The sequence below is a fragment of the Apus apus genome, chromosome 1 (assembly GCF_020740795.1).
Source record: "Apus apus isolate bApuApu2 chromosome 1, bApuApu2.pri.cur, whole genome shotgun sequence".
Classification (NCBI taxonomy): domain Eukaryota; kingdom Metazoa; phylum Chordata; class Aves; order Apodiformes; family Apodidae; genus Apus; species Apus apus.
In genome coordinates this window covers 132,838,304-132,858,052 of record NC_067282.1, presented here as the reverse complement: position 1 = coordinate 132,858,052, position 19,749 = coordinate 132,838,304, and the positions used below count along the sequence as shown (strand labels likewise).

Below are 19,749 nucleotides of genomic sequence, written 5' to 3'. Positions count from 1 at the left end.
GCTCAGCTACTAGACAAGTAGGAGGCTTTATAAAAATACAGAGGTTAGGCTTTTTCTAAGCTACTCACCCTCCCCTGCCCTGAGATTGTGTTCCACACATTACACACCAAGTATCTCTCTTCACCCAGATGAAAATACTCAATCACTTGGTAAATTATCCTTAGGCCCAGAGCAAGTTTTCCAGGAGCAAAACCTCACCAATAGAAAATACTTGCAAGGGCAAATAGGAGGCAAAAAACTGTAGGCATAGTAAATAATGCTTTTCAAGCCACTGACAGACTCAGCGAATACAGGCTCCTGCTGCCACCTGTCACTCACCCAGGTTCTGCTGCGCAAGGACAGGATCATGCCCAGGTCCTGCGTGAGGAGCAAGGTGAGGTGCCATCCTCAGAGAAATATCAATATTTGCCCAAGAAGAAAAGGTCAAAAAACCCTACGGAATAATTACTTTAAGGATACAATGAAGAACTTATAAAATGAAATAACCAGGACTGTCACAGGTCTCGCCAGAAGTCAGTTTAATCCTGCTGAAATCCAACTGACCACAAATGGATTTTGCAGCTGTGAGAGCCTCTGCCTGCCCCTACTAGGGCTAGCTTGTACACGGCCACTTCTCAAACAGCCTGTTTCCCCTTATGAATAGGCATGATCTGCTTATTAAGACAAGAAGCACTTTCCCCATCCCTCCCTCTCTCCCTCCCTTTGTGGTGACTGCAGCGCGTCGCCCAAGCGCAGGGCTGGTAAGTTATTCATGCTGGAGCTGTTCTTTTGTGAAGGGGAGATGTTACAACTTGTGTGATTTGCCATTATGCTGTCTTTTGTGACAACCCCAGATCGAAAGAAATGTCTGGAATATTTCTGGCAAAAAAAAAACAACACAACAAACCCAATACAGAAATTAATCTGAAGTCCAAGAAAGGATTCAGCAGAGGATGTTGTTGTGCTTTACATCTGAGAGAAGAAAGACAAATCATACACTTCAGTGCCCCCACTGCCATTGCAAAACCATCTTTACATGCACGTGGGGATTTTACAAATCCCAAAGACCTTTCTCCTGAAAATTTATTGCAAAACAGCCATCAAAGTTTCTGAGTAGGGAAAAAATATCTTCTCTAATACCCAGTACAAGTCTGTGACCTGATTATTGTGCAAAGACAACTTTGTCTAAGATTTCCATTTAGGATGGAACCTGAAAGCAAAGTTACAAGTCTTCATATCAAGCACTGAATTTCCGGATCCCACATTACAGCTTACTCAGGAGAACTGTAAATTTTTCTAAATCACTTTTTAATAATATCTAACAAAAAAAAAATACTGTCAAGTATGTTCTATTAGTGAAAAATCTGCTGTTTTCAAAAAATACCAAGAAACATGTATTTGGCAATTAAAGACATACATCATGAATGTATTTCACCTCTGAAGCGAAGCACTCGTGTAGAAACATACTTTTTATTTAGGTCTTATCTTCTTAAAGCAAACAGTTTGAGTCTCTCCACGTATTACTGAAATTCAGTGGTATTATTATTATTATGGTAAGAATAATGACTGTCTACATATAATACTCTAGGGGGAAAATATATTGGAAGTGAATGTGTTTACGGCCCAATTTACCTTATGTCAAAAACATATGAATAAGTTGTGCAGGTCACATAATCTACCCTACAAAAAAAGCTGAAAATCAGAATTTGTATTAGCAATCGGATGTTGCTTTATGTACTGATTTTCTATCTTTCTGTTCTAAAGTAACCATTGGAATAATTTTCTTACAGAATGATAGTTGCTATGACAACCATAGCAAATTTTCCTTTTCTGAAACAGATGTCTCATTTAGTTGAAAATTAGAATGTGAAAAACCCATGGGAAAAATTAATTCAAACTTTAACAGAACACTGACTACAATGTAATCTCTTATAGGTTAACCCCTTAACATCTTTTTTCACTCTTACAGTAACCTTCTCATAAATTCTAATTAAAGCAGTTTAACCTCCTAAGAATGACCTTCTTAGTTATCATTAGTGCTTTACTTGTCTTTGAAAGGAGCATTTCTATTACAATAATAACAGAAAAAAAGTCATACTAAAAAAAATAAGTGGTCAAATGTATTACAGCCTTAATTATTTATTAGTTTTTCTTCTCTTCAGCTACCATGGGAAAAAGCTACCATGTAGTCCAAGAATTCTTTTGTCATTTAAATGGGAAATAACTTCGTTTTACATGTGATTTACTGTAAAGGGCGGTGATGCGTGACACAGATTTGACCTGTAATTTAAGTGAAAATTAAAGGTTTTCAATTTTCAAACCACTGGTACCCATTGCAATCTACTCTGCAGATGCACAAACAGGGGACACAAAAAGGGGTACTTGACTGGGGAAAATTACCAATGTGCATGGATTTTTCTATGACAAGCAATGCGACAGTGAAATCTCATTCTCCATTACCTTGATTCCATTTAAACATTTTCATTTGAAGGAGGGATTCTTTCCTCTCTGTACCAGCTCAAGGGGACCCTCCACTGTACTTGGTCATTGGCTACAAAGGAACATGGCAGGCAGCCAGCAGGCAGCCACAGAAATAATCCCACCACAGCACTGCCCACAGAGCTTGCAGGGTGTCAGCTACCACAAGGACTTCAGGACTACAAGATTTACTGCCTCAGCTGCAGCTAGGTTGTCCTGTTGAGCAAGACAAATCCTGCCACCAGTAGGCAGGCAATTACTCTCTTTGACTGCAAGGGAAAACTCCCTTGCCTAGTCTAATACCTGCAGAGAGCTATGGACGGTTACTGGCTGAATAGCCATTAGCCTATCAAAGGGATTGGTGGGCAGCATCTTGCAAACACCTCAGCAGCAAAAACCAGAAAACTAAAACATAATGCACAGATCATTGTACCTCCTCATTTCTATCAAGTATCCTAAAGCAATCTTTTTTTACAGCTGAAAGGCACGTTCTCTCACTAGAATTCCTTTGCTTACTAAATCAACTTCAAAGGTTCACAAACACATTTAACTTGCTCCAGTCTTTCCTCCACAGCAGGTGTCATTTTTCTCTGACTGGAAAATAAACAGATATTGGCTGGTGACTGTAGAGAACCTCAGTGGGAAAAGAAAGGACCAAACCAGTCCTCTCATTTCTACTCCCCTTCCTGACAATTGCAGAGCTGCACATACTCAGTATTTAGAAGACTGGACTATGAATGCTGGAAGTCGTAATGGTAAAAGTGACCGGTCAAGAGCCATGGAGCACCAAAAAGCAGTCACATCCAGCAGTGGCAAACACAGGCAAAACTCCAACATATCATGATTCCCAGATCATGCAAGGTTGCTGTTGGATATGCAAGTCTCAGTTTTCCTGGTCTTGATTTAATCTCACTATTATAACTAGATAGAGACCTGTGAACGTGGGTATACAGCACTGTATATACTGCATGCCTTCCTGGTCTGCCTGGTGCTTATATCCTTCAGATGCTCAGATTTTTATGTTCCCCATCACTGCATTAGTTGAATTTATGCAGTCTCTGTAATTGCCTTTTTAGCCTTTCCTCAGTAAGTAACTATCCAGTTCACTGAGTATTTCTACTGCTTTTTGTTCAGTTTTCTCTCCAAGTAAGGATTCATAAAAGCTCACCTTTTTTTGTGTGTGTGTGAAGTATTTCCTGTTTCCACATCTAAAGTGGCTGTGATGTAACACTCATCTTTTTGTCTTGTCTTGTCTTCCTCTCAGTGAAGAGGACCATCCCAAGCAGGCAGAAAACTAGCTAATAGGCCATTAGTGCTAAGAAGGACTGGCAGGGCTTGTTTACAGGGTTTGAAATAGCACTCAGCATCTTGGCATTTGAGCATTTTAACAGCATAACTGAGATTTTAAGACAAAGGTTTCAGAAGTTTTGAGCAGTATGAGGAGACTTATATTATTACTAATTTCCGCGTGACAGAGACAAGGGTAGTATAACTCTTGAGAAGTAACACAAAAGCAGTGTACAAAAATAATTAAATTATGCAAAAAAAAAAAAAAAAGAAAAACTCAGATTTATTCATAACACTGGAACCAGAGCTTTTTTAATAAAAGCTAAGGCCTTATACTTAAAATTAATACATGCAAATGATGGTTAATCTCACATAAGATTATCCCCTGGAACACAAGGCCACAAAGCACATCTCAGCAGGTGGAAAGGAGAAAGCAGACGGGAGGGGAACGTAGGTGCTAAGACACGAGATGACTTGCACAGTGTTAGCTGAGGAGGCTGCAGTGAGCAGCAAATTGAACTCAGATCCTACATCCATCTGCTGGCCACAACAGACAACATCTCATCTATGAGGAAGTTTGCTGTGTTCTTGGTCTTTTGCTTTACTTGCTTTGCATCCAAGGTTGTCATTCTTGAAACTCTGAATCAAATTAAATTATTGTTTTCACAAAAGGAAAGGAGGGTAAAAAAACCAGAATATGGCCCCTTGTCAGTAATTATTTCTTTTGCAACTTGAGTTACAAATGAAATCATTCATCTTTTGTGTAGTAAAGGATTTCATACATCTCTGACTGGAAAGAAGAAAGAATGAGCTGTGACTAATAGGAACTGATAATTTCTAAACATTAATCTGTTATAAAACAATGAAAAATAAAATTAAATCTACTTTATCTTCATAAGAAAAAAACCCCAGAAGATAACAGGTAAGGAGAAAACTAATTTAAAACATGCCAACACCAAATGCAAATAGTTTATTTCATTCTGCTGGGAGCCAAATGATAATGTGCCATCTGATATTTTAAAAAAATAATAAAATAAACCCAAAAAACAAATGTAAAAGCTACTCTGGAATAATTAGCCAGGAGATTCAATGCTGAGGGCACAGATGTAAAACTGTACAGACTTTCAGTATGGTCCTATGGATTTAATGCAAAGCTGAGGTCTTTGAGATCCTGTTGTCTCAGAGTCTGTTCCCTCGGCTGGATTCTCAATGTGTAAAAATACAGGTACAGCCAGGTTATCCAGACTGTACTTCAGGTACTGATAGCTGATAGTTGTAGAAAGAAGAAGGGTTAAGAGAGAGGAGGAGTTAACAGCAGTACAGTCACCATCTCATTTTAAATTTAAAACTTGTATGGATGGACCAATCAGTAAGGAAAAACAATTTAAGGCCCATCTATGCATGGCACCTTTTTAGTTTTTCACTACCAAATGACCAGATAGCTAAAGAAAAATAATCTACATATTCAGCTAGTTAGTATTTACTGTAGTCCTCTAAGACTTTACAGAAGTTTTTTAACAGAGGAGATGCAATATTCCTTTAAATGGAAACATGGGGTTCTTTTACGACGCAGGTCCTGGAGGGACTCTCCTAGATGAAACATGACTAAAATACATAGAATGTGTAATAGGTGCACTGAGAATCAATAAAAAAGGCCCCTCACAGTAGCTGCTACTCAGTTTAGTAACTTACCAGGTTTACATTCTTTTCTCAAAGTACCAGAAGTAATTAGGCCATATGGACCAACTGTCTGCCAGTTCTTTTCTTTTTTTCCTTCCTTTTTGTTTTTTTTTTACCTTATTTTCCTTAGTAAATTCAAAGCCATTTAGAGTTAAACAAGCATGAAAATGCTTCCAAAACTAATAAATTAATATAGCATGTGTGCATATATGCATAAAGTGTATTCTTCTTAATGTTTTCAATTTAGCAACAGATGAACTTACTTCTCATTTTAAAAAGCACACACTGATACTTCATATGCCATGTTTCTACCTGAAATGAACAACATCCAAGCAATCCCAAATTCCAAATTCCTGTTTTCCTGCAGTACACTGCAGTACAGTGGTGGAAACCAACTGCTGCAACGTAAGTTTCTATACCAAAAAAAGGTACAGCTTTAACACCTGGCTGCTCGTTCAGGTTGCTAGGAATTCTGAGAGAACCTTAAAAAAAAAAGCATATACTTATATGGTCTAAATGATATAGACAGACAAATTTGACACAAGCAGCTGCAGCCCTCTGTTTTAATGCTGGTTCCAATTTATTCTAATTTTTTACCAGGGAAGAAAATCCTCATATTAATTCATATTAATCAATGCTAATTTATTAAATAAAGTTAATTTATGAACAACAAATCCAAAGGAAGCGTTCTGATGTTAAACAGCTTCACAACAAGTGGTAAATTACTTTTCCCCTTAAAAGCAACTCAGAGAACTGTGTTACAATTAGTTCCTGTGATGATGGCTCTACCTACAGTTCTTCAGGAAGAGCACAATGTAAACTCACCATCTACTTCTTGATGTAATAATGCATCTACTGTGTAAAAACCTAGGTAAAATGCATACATATAAGCTACCATGTAGCAGGGAAGCTGATTCTCACCAGGTGTAAATGGCTTAAAAGCCAGAGGAGTTCTGCCAATTTACTCCAGCTGAGAATCAGCTCCATGTAGATCCGCTCCAAACTAGTTAGCTATTTGTGTTTCTCTTGGAAAATAGCCAAAGGGCTCATTGCAGTACCCAACTGTGTTTACATCTTTGGAGCATCCTGAAATTGCTGCTGTCTGAGACTACAGCCCAGACTACAGACAGAGCTGCTAGTCCTTTTGTTAAAGGAAAAAAAAAAAAGGTGGCGGGAGGGGGGGGAAGCACCAAAACAACAACAAAAAAGCACTTTAACTTTAAAATCAGCTTTTTCTCATAAAATTAAACTTTCAAGCAAATGTGAAAAATAAAGAAAAAATTGCTGTGGGGTATTTCAATTTCACTCTCGTGGTTTATGAACTGCGAGAAAGTGAAGCTAATTCCCCGTAGTGAGATTACAGGTCTCCTCTTCTGTAGGTCTTAAATTAAAAACCAGCTGAATCCAAACTGAGCTAGTTTACTTGATCAGAAGATTTAATTATTTCTGCTAAGTAACTGAATGTGAACTACTTCCTTTTAATAGTGTACAACTAATAATTACTGCCCAAGAAAGGACTTTTTTTCTACCAAGCTAATTAAACTAAAGCAATATATTTTTCGACTGCTCTCAAATTTAACTAAAGCTAGAAACATTTGCAACAAAACAAGCAAACGCAAATCCCCACTCACCTATGAAATAGAAAGCCACACAATGTGTTCAGACATTACAAGAAACAGGACTCGCCCAAAAATATGACGTGAAATCAACCTGACTTCTGGTCTATATTCAGCACACACACTCACCAGCAGTGTAACACCCTGCACACTTGTGCAGACACAGTGGAGGAACACAAACGCAAAGTGGATGCAAAGCATCTTTGGCTTCAGCAACTGATGAGGCTCACTCTGCAAGAGCTCGCTCTGCAATGTGTTAGAGAACTGATCCCTACTCCTAATATGAAAACACATACAAGTAAGCAGCATGAAAAGCTGTTTGACTTCCTGGTTTTCCTTTATTGTGACTATTCTAGGATTGAACTGAACAGACCCCTCAGCCCTGGGCAATGTTGGGAAGAAATTTTATTCCAGAGAAAACATTTTCTGGATTTTTTTTTATTATTATTTTTTTCTTAAACAAGGGAAAAAAAAAAAGGAATATTCTAGATTGCTGTGACTTTAAAAAAAATCTTGTGGTAAATGGAAAAATAAAATTTCTCAGGAGCATGTAATACATCACATTGGTCTGATTTTGATTATATTTATGGGCTAAAATAGGTGTAGTGCAGTTTACATTTTCATTCACTCATATACCTATCGCAGAGTTTAATTAGTTAACAACTATGTTCTTTAAACAGGCTATAGAAAATACAGTTGAGTCTGAGAAAATTTTGCTTTGCTCCATACAGCTTTTTTTTTTTTCAGCAATGTTAATATTCTTGCTAGTTCATTTCAGTCACTTAATTTGTATGGCAGTGTTCATTAAAAAGACCTCTCCTGAATTCAGTATGATTGCTTATATGAGTAATAGCACCTTTATACCTCATGTCTACTGAATGAGACATTTCCTGGCTTTCCAAACCATGTAAAGAAAACACTTTCTAAGATGAGTTTATCACATGAAATGCAACAATTTTAGCACAGTGCCATTAGTACAGCAAAAAAAAATAATAATTAGGAGAAAAGCAACCCTGTGATCCATTTCTGATGTCAAAAGAGCCAGAATGCACTCTTAAGTCTCACTTTCTGCCACTGGAAAACCTTTCACACTTCAAGAGTTCAGTATCTTACATTTCTCCCAAACACCTTCCCTGAACAGCTGGATTTAATAGATCAACATCGTTTTGCAGGAAAAAGCATTCTTATGATCTTCCATATGGTGCAAACTAAACCACAGTGTATTGTGGTTTTAAGTGTTTTTAGAAGCAGCACTTTCCAAAATGGAAAATGGTTTCTGCTAAGTATGGGAAAGGAAATGAAAATATCACTCCAGCATTCTATTAAAATACAATTAAAACTGTATCAACGTGCCTCTGATGGTTAATTAATATATTTTAACAGGATGATGAATTTTGCTTTCTCTCTTCTAAACACTTTGCTATTTCTTACATATCTGTCACATCGTACCTGCCTTTTAATGAATGCCTGAAATAAATCATCAGTGTTCTAACCATAGTAATGCAGCCACATCAGGTAGGCTTAGATGCCAACCTTGTCCCCAAAATTTCTAAAACATGAGATGCTTCAATTTTAAATAATGAGTGGAGCCTATTATTCCTACTCATGATTTTCATTCCCCTTAAGAATCATGTCAGTCTATCTAAATTACTCACTTATATTGCCTGCCTCAAAGTCACTAATTAAAAAACCTCCAAATAGTTCCCAACTTTAAAAATCAGAGAATATCTACCATGTTTAAAACGTTAATTCTGAGCAACCAAAACCCAGTGCTCTGTAGTATGTCCACACCCAGCATTTCCACATCCACCCATACAAAACCATAGCACTGACTGAGCAAGACATGAAAAGCCACCTGCTCAAAAATCTACTTAATCTGTGGTTTCAAAGAATTTTTATTCCTTTAGGAAACAGTACAAAGCAACTGCACTTCAGTTATTTGTATTTGTATATTTTGACCAAGTGAGGGTCCAGAAAGAAGAGAACACAGGAGGATCAGATATTTTACTTAGAAAAAACTAGTATGGATTTGTCCAGCAAGGCACTGAATAGTGGGGTGTTTTTTTTTCAGTTTTGAAAGGGGGCAAAGAATCTGAAAGAATCTGGTCACTTTCATAGAGAAGTTATCATTTTCTGTTAATTTTTCAGGGAATGAAACCTGCAATGTAACATCTTGCACTCCTGCTGCTGCTGCTCTATCTAGAAGCCACACTCCCAACTTGGGTGGTATATTACGTTAAATTAAGTCAATATTTTATTTTAATACAGTTTCATTTTAATTGATGTTCACCTCAATGACTGTAAAGATTTGTACAAGGTCTGGGTAAGTAAACATTAGATGATTCATCACTGGCAAAATGAAAGCATGTCCCTCTCATGAAATTAATCTATAAATCTTTGCTATATTATTTTACTGATGGAAACTGAGTTCAGTGAGGAATGAAAGAGACTATTACAGCTATTCTTGAAAAGACAGAGGAGGAAAGCACTGAAATGGAGACCTAGGGCATGGGTAGCCTCTGTGCAGAAAAAACCCAAACCTGCCTCATTTTGCTATGCAGTCACCAGTCTTTCTATCCAAAGTGCAGACAAGCACGCGTGTGCACACACACAGACGCACAAAGCAGAGGGAGAACATTTGAAGAGTATTACAAAGTCAGCCCCTTTGTGATGAAAAAACGAATCAGACAAGAAAATAACAAATCAGATGAAAGACACCTAAAGGTAAGCACTGCTGATCACACTGGACTATAAAGCTGGAGTAAAGAGACTTGGCTACATACTGGAACAGTACAGATAGCTGCAGTACACCAAGAAAAGGGCTGGAACAAACTTCCAGCCCTCACACCTAAGTGGGATGGTGATTTGGAGAATAAGCCTCCTGTTAAGGCTGCTTGGGGCTGAGCTAGTGGCTGATACTAAAGCAACCAACAGGTTGATGCCCTTCACACTGGAAGGAATTCAGATGTTCTCTGACATAGCCAGAGCTCTGCCCCAGAATAATAAGCTCAGTTAAAAAAATACTTGAACAGAAAAAAAAACAACTACTCCCCACATACACACTCCTAACTTGCTTCAGTCAGTTCCCATTACCTGAACATCAATGTTGTATGAGAGCTGTTGGCACTTCTGTAAACATGCAGGGGCCACATCTAATCAGTGTTTAATTTGGGTAGAAGCTACATAAACCCAGGAGTCTAGCCCAGGTGTCTGTCACTTCAGGACAAATGGTCACAAATGCCTGTCTAAGCTGATATTAATCTTTGCTCTCCCATTTTCCCTGACTGGGAAATTAAAGTTTCTGAAGTTCCAGATGGCCTATAAGAATAGAATGAAGGAGGAAATGAGAATACACAGACAGTAGAAAAAACTGTAATTCTGCAAAAAGAAAAATGAGGTTCTGTTTCACAGGAATAGATCCCCCCAGATAATCAAAGCCAAGCAAAAATCCACTCTCTGGATAATGAGTCTGGAGGCAATCTCATCCTAAAGGGCTTCTTTAAGCTATCCAGGCTGATACGTCATTTAGGATAGTGAAATTGTCTTGTTTGGCAAGAGGGCTTCAATTGTTCCTTCCTTTCCCACATTGTGGGGAAAAAAAAAACAACACTAAAAGCAATAATGTACTCACCTGCTAACTTATATACCTGTTTGAAAGCAGGAGGACCAAAGTTTCTCCTGCAGCTGTGTACAGCTGCTTATAAGTATTATGGAAATTCAGTGGCTAGGAAGATGTTTTCCTTCTGCCACTTTCATTTCTCTTGCTATATGAAGTAAAATGTGTACTCTTACATTAATGCACAGTAATCCACCTTTTAATAGAACATGACACTGGAATTCCTGCCACTTTCCACGAGATCAGAGCACACATACACAGTACCTGTTCTTCTGCATATGCACGTATCTTCTATATACTTGAGGGAGGAGTGCAATATTGGAATTTGGGGGAACAGCCAGTATAACCTTTGCCAGACACAAAGAGCTCCTGATTCTTGATAAGGGGTCAGTTTGTTAGACTTAATGTCTTACCATCAGTTATTGCATGAAACAGGAGAATGGAGAGCTAAGTTACTTACTCATTGACTTGTAAAAAAACTAATTGGAAAAAACATGTAGCAGGGCAGAGTCAACTACTGGAAACTTGGGCAAGCAGAGAAGCAGACATAGCAACACTCAGGGTCACATTTGCACATATGCACCTTAGAGAGGTGTGCTCACACTAACATAAAAATGCATGTGCACCTTTATAGGCATTTATTTTTACATGGCAATTCTGAATAATGACCATAAAAGGAGAAATACATAGGTCAGTCATTCAGCAAGCATGGCAGATCTTGTGCAGTGCACATAAGGGTTTTTTTGTGCACAGTGTGTAATTGTGCAATTAAAATCTTTAGCAGTGCAGAAGCACAAGTGGATTGCATAGCCTATCTTCATTCCATCTGTAGCCCACACTAAACCTCTTACCTGCAAAATAATAACACATTGTGAGAGTAATGAACTACAACAGAAGGTTGGAAATCTGTAACTTAAATACTCACTAATCATTTATGAATATGGTTCCATGAATGACAGAATCATAAAGATAATAACCAGTCTGAAACACAGGAAAGACGTGCTGCTTCAAATCCAAATTCAAATTTTCACTACTACCTCAGCTGCTTGACTTCCAAACCTCCTGTTGGACCTATCTACTGCTTGTAGGGAATTTGATATCAAGAGCAAAGCTCCCTATTGCAAGGCCTTGTTGGTACCTGTTCATTTCAGGTATAAACGCTGACACCTACCTCTTGCTCCATCATGAGATTGACAGAAACACAGAAATATTGCTCAAAAGGGACCTCTGGAGATTCTAAGTCCAAGCTACCACTCCCTACCACTCACCACCATTAGATCTGGTCAGCCACAACTGTCTAGCCAAGTATGGAAAACACCTAAGGATGGATTCTCTACACCCCCTCTGGTGTTCCTGCTTGCTCTGCTTTTACTTCTATGTTATTATTTTGTATGTTACTGAAAAATAAATTAAACACCCCTGGAAAATGGCTTCCTCTTTAGCAATGCTTAGCAGTCAAAAGCACATTATACAAAATTATTGTATAGAATTATTTGAGTTACTCTATCTGACAAAAAGTTTGAGTTCTCATCATAGCAGTACAGACTGTACTGCTTAAATGGGTGTTTAAAAGTACTTTCCAACCAGAAGCTTTCCAGTTTCCAGTAAATGCTCTTAAGGAGCCCAAGTCTTTGATTTCATAGGAACTATGGCTATTCACTACAAAAGATTGCTTCCAGGTCTGTGAATGTGTTCTGCCCATGTGCTGGGATTTGCATGGATGAAAGCAGAGTGCATCTTCCTGTGCCTAGCTTTTTATGAAAAAAATTCACAGTCTCCAGACTTCATATGGGAAAAAAACCCAATGGTTCCCAGCATCAGGGCTATACTAGAAGCAAGCATGTTGCCTTCTTATGGATTCCCTATTCAACTAGATCTGACCACCAACACTGCATGGTGCATTGTCAAAGACACCAGCCTGCTGTGCCAAACAAAGCCACCCATAAAACTCAAGATTGGTTTGGATACATGAAAGATCTTGGTGTTCCCAAGCTTCTCATGAAGCATTTAATGTTTTTATACTCCTCTCCTTCATCATCTCTACTGATAATCCATGGTCCAATTTACTAATTCCTAAATAGCAGCTTTTATGCTTTGTAGCTTGCATTTCAAAATGGCTGCTCCCTGCTCGATGATAACACTAACTTAATTAACATTTAAGGCAGTTAAATTTCCGTTAGTGAGTAGAGGCTCAATCTGGCACTTGAAATTTTGTCCTTGGAGCCCAGAAGAGTTACAGCATTGGTTTCTTACCAAATTGGTTTTACATAATTACAGAGGTCAAAATACTCAAATGCTACTGAACATATTTAACCCCACTCAAATGGTACATATGTAAAATGCCTTAGGGACTGGCATGTTATGCAAGCCAATCAAGCTCTCATGGTTTACTTTGCAACTAAAACATCTTAAGCAGAAATACAATCTAATTGTGTACAGGTCATATACATAAATGCAGATGGCTACAGGCAAACACACTAAGCTAGTGCTTGTTGGCATTCACTCAGACCTTACTCCAGCATTCTCAAAGTACTTTGAAACTATTGAGGGATACCTCTAGCTTGTTCTTATTTTTACAAAGGGTGAAGTAAGATAGAAGATGAGGACTGTAACCAGAATTTGAAAGGCAGAATCTGTGGCCCTAGTCTTAATTTCCAGATAGCTCACCTTCTCATTAAATAGTCATGTATGAAAAACAAACATAAACTGTAATTGGGAGTTCTCCAATTCAACAAATCCATTCAAAAAGCTAGGTGCATATTTTCAAGGCTGGAAAAGAAAATTATTTTAGGATACTAAACAAGCAAATGCATGAAATTTAGTTTTTTCTCATTGAGTTCTGAGATCTTAAAGGAATTACAATTTTCCAGTTCATAAGCATTTTCTAAAGAACTGGCTTCATGATGCAAGGGCAAAAAAAGATTCAGCATGGGAAGTTGAAAGTTCCGTAGGTTTTTAGAGACTGCATTACTATCACACAGATAGAAAATGAGATTGATTTCCCAGAGATGCTATGACAAACCTCTTTTCAGGGTGAATGAATTATAGAATCAAAAAGAAATGCTAAAGAACAGTAGCAATCAGTAGGCACAGACTTGTACTACAGCCTTCAATCTAGCAGGAAGCTAGTTTAGCCCACACAAAATAGCTGTTTCTCTTCCTAAGTTTTCTGGCTTGTGGGCTGGCTGATGTGAATTTGTTACTTCTGCATCTCCTGTTCTGATGGATTAATGAAGAGCAACTTATTATTGCTATTATTGTTGTTGCTGCTGTTTCCACTGGACATGGCATCAATTAGCATGGAAACTCCATTCAGCATTGCGTAATAGCAAACAAATAAAATAGTTTGCCTGGAAGACTTCCATTGAGACTTGCTCCCACCTTGAGTTAGCAAAGATCTTCAAAGGACCTTACAATACTCTTCTTCCAGGACCATAAGGGGGTGGGAGATGAGTTAGCAACACTATGAAACGTAGTGGGGAAGTTTAGATATAACCTGAAGATGTGTAAAGATCTTTTTTCATGAAGAATAGGTCATGCCGGACAACTTGTGCAAAATGACAGGATTAGTGCACAAAGGCAATGTGGCAGATGATTTTACAGAAACATTATTTATGGGTTAGTGGGTGGACAAAAGTTTTCTCAACAGATTTTTACAGATCTTATCATACACAGAAAGTTCAACTAATTTCCTTTCGTCTCTACATAGTGCTACTTTATAGATAGTGTTTTGCTTTAATTTAATTTATCTAGACTTTAATGAGACTTTTGGTACTTTTCTGCCTGGAAAATTATTACTGACACTGGAAATATGGTTCCTGGTTAAGGATATTGCAATGAAGAGATGAAGTTGCCAGACATATTGTAAACAGAGCATAATTACAGTATTTACAGTTGAACATCAAAACAGGAAGAGATGCCAAGTGGTATTTCTCAGAAGTTAATATTGGGACTGATACCATCTAATATCTTCCCTAATAATTTGGAAAATGAAGTACTTTGTACATTGATTGAATGCACAATAGACACAAGAGGAAGATGAACTACAACACAGCAGGTGGGTACACTGAAAAAACCCAGGAAGATCTGGAGATCTAAGAGGAAGAGAGAGAAGAGTGCCTTTAAGAGGGAAGCTATTTAATGTAGACAAATGTAGAATAATAAGCTCCGAGAAAATAAACATCCGTCTCAAGTAACAAAATGGGAAAATGCCAATTTTTGTTGGGGGTTTTTTTGGTGTTTTTTTTTTTTTTTTAAGAATCTAAGAGATTTCACAGTTTATTCACACTGAAAATTTGCATTGGGGTATATGCATCAGGTTTGACAACTTGCTTGCTACATTCCAGCCTGATATGAATTTAAAAGGAAAAATAACAGATCCCCTTAGAAACCTGCCTTTAAAAATATATTTTTCCTTATTTTAAATGGATACCAAAACTCGTACTTTAGAGTCCTGTTAGCAGAAATAAATTAGCAGTAATGCAACATAGGCAAGAGACCCAATAGCAGCACATACAAGGTCCAAGGTGAAGGTCAGGAAGCCAGAGCCCATTTTTCTCCTATACTGTCAAGGAGTTCTGAATGTTCACTAATTTGTTACCTTTAGTTTAGAAGCTCAACTATACATTGAGGAAAGGGTTGCTCTATTTAAAAAAATTAAGATTCTGAGGGATATTAAAAAAAAATAGCCTAAGCAAATAATGAAACAAGCTTGCTGCGTTAAATGACTCATGTATACACTAATGAACCTTAAATATTATCTGGAGGATGGAAATTGTCAAAAGAATGTACTCATGCAATAAAATTAACCTATAATTTATAAACTCACAAAGTACAGAAATAATACTTTATGACACAAAAAACCCTGCACGGACTATGTTAGAAAACTGCTTCTGGCTGACAGTTTAAAGAGCACACTATCTTTTTCCCATCATTATTTGGTTAACAATTCCCATAACACAAGTATATTATTTTGTCACGGGAATGATCCACTACAAGAAAATACAAAAACTTTATCAAAATGTGTATTACTTTTCTTCCTAACACAGCAATCCAAATATAGCTGATGCATACAAAATGGCTGATGTGGTAGCAATCAACAGTATTTTTTTATATATGCTTAAAAACCTGCTTACCAAGGGGAGCCATATATTCTGAATCCCCTCACCGTCACTTCAGAGTCTTGAAGATAGATGCAGTTTGTTAGAAGAGACTGTACATTTTCATAGCTCTCTGGTTTCAGCTTAGAAACAGAGGGGAAATAGTAAAAGTCCTGCTTGATTAAGTCAGCCATGAATTCCTGATCAAAGGTCAATTCATGATTTCCTGCTATCACAATCTTGTATTCATAGGGCAGGCTACCTAAAACAGTGAAAAAGAAAGAAATTACTTGTTTTATGGAAAACCTGATGAAAGCAAAGAGACAGACTCACAAAGCATTATCAATTCCTATAATATGATCACATGTGAAACAATTGAGTGTATCCTTACCACGTGTTACAGTAATTCCTCATGACTTCAGGTAAATGACATTACTGTCTTTTTCAGGGCACACTATGATTTAGCATGCTTAGCATTAATGTGTTGAAACTACAATCAACTCATCAACCTTAAAAACCCGTCTGCAGACTTCTGCTCTACTATTTACTTCTAGTTAATTGCCATTTGTGCTGCAAGTATCACTTACTGTGACAGTGACAATAACTCTTTGACAGAAATTAGGGTTAAAAAAAGACTGGCCGTAACGCTTGGTAAAATAATAATGTCAGCTCTGTTCTCCCAGAGCTGTGGTCTTTATTGGCTTGTACTGATGAGGTCTTACAGAGTCAGATCTTGGGTCAGCCAGAGTGGTGTGCTGCCCTCTTTACTCTGACATTAAGTTCAAGCCTTCAAGCCAGACAGGGATTGGGTTTAGCTGTCAAAACTCCACATCCCACAGAGAAGTCTCGCAGTTTGCCTCAATCCCGTGTTTTTTCCTGCTCCATTTTCTCAGTGACTTCCTTAGATCCACGGACTATAATTTAAAGTGACTCATGTTCAAGAATATTTTGCAACCAGTACTTAGTGAAAAACCTTACAACAACCTCCTGCTGAAGGCAAGAATATGTATGCCCACACACGTGGGCTATTCCTGAGAGCAGCACTGCAAAGGAAACTTTCCACCTGACTCCACATTTGGTTATCAGCTGGATTCTGCCCTTGAGAGCAGGCATCACCTGTCACAAAAAGCTTAACAGAAACCTCAGTATATCTGGGAGGAAACAAAGACAGAAACTGTGTAAAGCTGCATTCATTAGCTTTGCTTCAGGATGAAGACAGCCAGAACAGGAGATTGGGAGCAGAAGGAAATATTTTCTTGAAAAAGAGACCCATCTTGCACAACAGCAACCAGAAACCTTTAGTGATGACTCCAAGCCTAAGCTAGAGGTAGGCTACTTAGAGAATATAAAACACCAGTCAATAAACAGTGGCAAAATTTGGCATGAGTCGAACTTAAGAATAAAATGTAACTGTGTGATTCAAAAACAGAGAAAACATATGGAAATGGAAAACACAGAACAGCACTAGCCCAGAGGAGATGCTACATGGCTGAACTCATTATTTGCTAAATAAGAAGATCTGGGTAGCTCTAAAATATATGTTTCAGACACTTATGACACCTGTAGTAGGAAAACATTGTACAGGTTCCAGTCTTTTCTGTGGACCAAATATGTGTGTGCCTTTAGAATACTTAGAAACTCTCTTAATATATTTCTGATTACATGTTGACTGTTGGAGATTCAATAATTTACCTAAAAGACTACTTGATATGTAAATTTTGTCCTTTTTGCTTCTGCAATGCTTAAGCAAGTTGCAGACATGTACTCCATCCCTACAAGCTTTCTGGGTGTGTGCACACCTGGACACACAAGTCAAAAATGTTACTTACATACCATATTGTGTGTGGGCACCTACAGGCCATAAAGCATTCTTGGGAAACAGGAAAACAAAGAAATCCTGTATGCTGCAATATTGTTAACAATTCCATTTCTGTTCTGTTTTGTAAATCTTTTCCAGCTCATCTGATCCATCCATCTAGCAGCCAAGAACCTGTATGAGCTGGTTACAGTTGTTGCTTTCACTAATGTATTTATGTCATGTTGCTGTCTGTGGGTGTTACTTAGGCAAATTAACAAATTACTCTAAATGTACAGTTACATTTCTTATAGTGGCGGCCAGAAGCACTGCTGTAGTTACAGGTCCATCAGCTTTTCAATTAATAACTGTGTTTTTGATGACTTTGCAGCTCAGGGTTTTTTTCCTTTCATTCCACACCAGGCAGCAACTAAACCTATTTCCTTTTCTTTGTCTCCATAAGCCCTCTTTACCCTTTAACTCTTAGGTTTTTCTGTCTAACAGGGGTATTTTTTGCTCCTTGCATGTGAATTTAACAATATTTTGTTTAAACTTTGTTCCTTAGATGACTTTAGAACATGCTTCACTACTCCTCCAACTGCTTTTGAAGTGCAAAGTCAACCTTAGGTAGAAATCTTTGAAACCTTGCTCTTGGCTGGGCACAGCTGTCATGAACTATATATGTAAGATGCCAGTTAAGAGGATGTAGATGAAGACCCTCAGCTATCAGACCACAATACTGATTACACATTTTCCATCTTCTTTGCTTTGAGTATGATCCATACTTACCAATGCTCAGTCTAGTCCTCATGGAGAAGTCAACACTGAATGCTAAATATCTCTGCACTAAAACTCGGTCCTATCATTAACCTCAGAGGGACCAACACTACCTTTCTGCAGCAGGACCACAGTCCAACATCCAGGGTGTCAGCACAATCCTGAGAAATGCTGAATGTTTCAAGTGCCTTTTATAGACTTAAGATCCACCAAATATTCACAATATCTGACACTGCTTCCCATCTTTACTAACAGCCTGAATGATCTCATGGGGCCCACTTTCAGCAAGTTTGCAAACACCAAATTAGGGGTAGGGATCTGCTGACCCCCTCTGGAGGGCATGTCTGCTATTAGGGGGAACCTCCAAAGGCTGGAAAAATGGGCTCACAAACTTCATAAAAGCAAATGTAAACTCCTGCACCTAGGATGGAGGAACTTCATTTAGCAAGACTCAGCAGTGTGTCTTTGTGGCAAGGACAGCCAGCCACATCCTGGTCTGTATTCACAATGATGAAACCAGATGAACAAAGGGAGTGATCTTTCTCCTCTATCTAGCACTTGTGAGACCACACCTGGAGTGGGGTGTCCCGTTCTGGGTTCATCAGTGAAAGACAAGTACAGACAAACTCAAGCAAGTCCAGCAGAGGGCCATCAAGATTGTTGGGGAATGTGGCATATAGGAAGAGGCTGAGATCTGAAACTAGAAAAGACAAAGGGAAGACCTTACTGATGTCTGCAACTACCAGATCTCATGATAGAGAGGAGGCAGATGTAGGTTCTCTTCACAGGTGCACTCAGGTACTACAAGAGGCAACAGACTTAAGTGGGAACATGGCACAAGGAAAGAAGTTTACCATGAGGATGATCAGAAAGTGGAATGGGGGCCCAGAGCAGCTGTGAAACATCCATCCTTGGAGATAGTCTAAGTTCAACTGGGCAAGGTTCTGAGCAGCCTGCTCTAACTAGACCTGCTTTGAAGACGAGGTTGGACTCAATGAGCTCTGAGGTAGAGTCCGCCCTTCATCCCCCATGCTGTATGATTCTAGGTTTCTGTGAGTCTACACTGGAAAACAAACAAGAATTTTAAGGAGACTGCAATGCTGAAAGAAATTAAAAACTCATGTTGTGTTGTGATTCTAATGGAACAAATCTATGGTAGACAAGCAATTTAACAGGACTAGAAACTACGTTCCATTAACTTTGGTATAAGTTTCTCTTACTATCCATTTAGCAGATGAGTAGGACTAAAGACCCAACTGATAGGCAATTAACATTTGATGCTAGCATATGGCTTTGCTGATGGGCAGGTAGTGAACTTAGTTTAATACAGAAACTATGTATACAAAGATATTACCGAAAATGTATGGCTGTCACAGGAATTCTGCACACATATCCACGACAAAATTCATTCCCCAGTAAAAT

General features: G+C 38.2%; 1 protein-coding gene across 3 annotated transcripts in view; it reads right to left on the bottom strand.

The window, feature by feature from the left end:
* The window catches only part of MPPED1 (metallophosphoesterase domain containing 1), a 59,912-nt gene that overhangs the window by 10,234 nt on the left and 29,929 nt on the right, over window positions 1–19,749 (bottom strand). For all 3 annotated transcript variants that reach the window (XM_051608161.1, XM_051608160.1, XM_051608162.1), the window contains exon 4: window positions 15,792–16,017. In XM_051608161.1, the coding sequence (XP_051464121.1) occupies window positions 15,792–16,017 (226 nt within the window). The remainder of the gene's footprint in view (window positions 1–15,791; window positions 16,018–19,749) is intronic.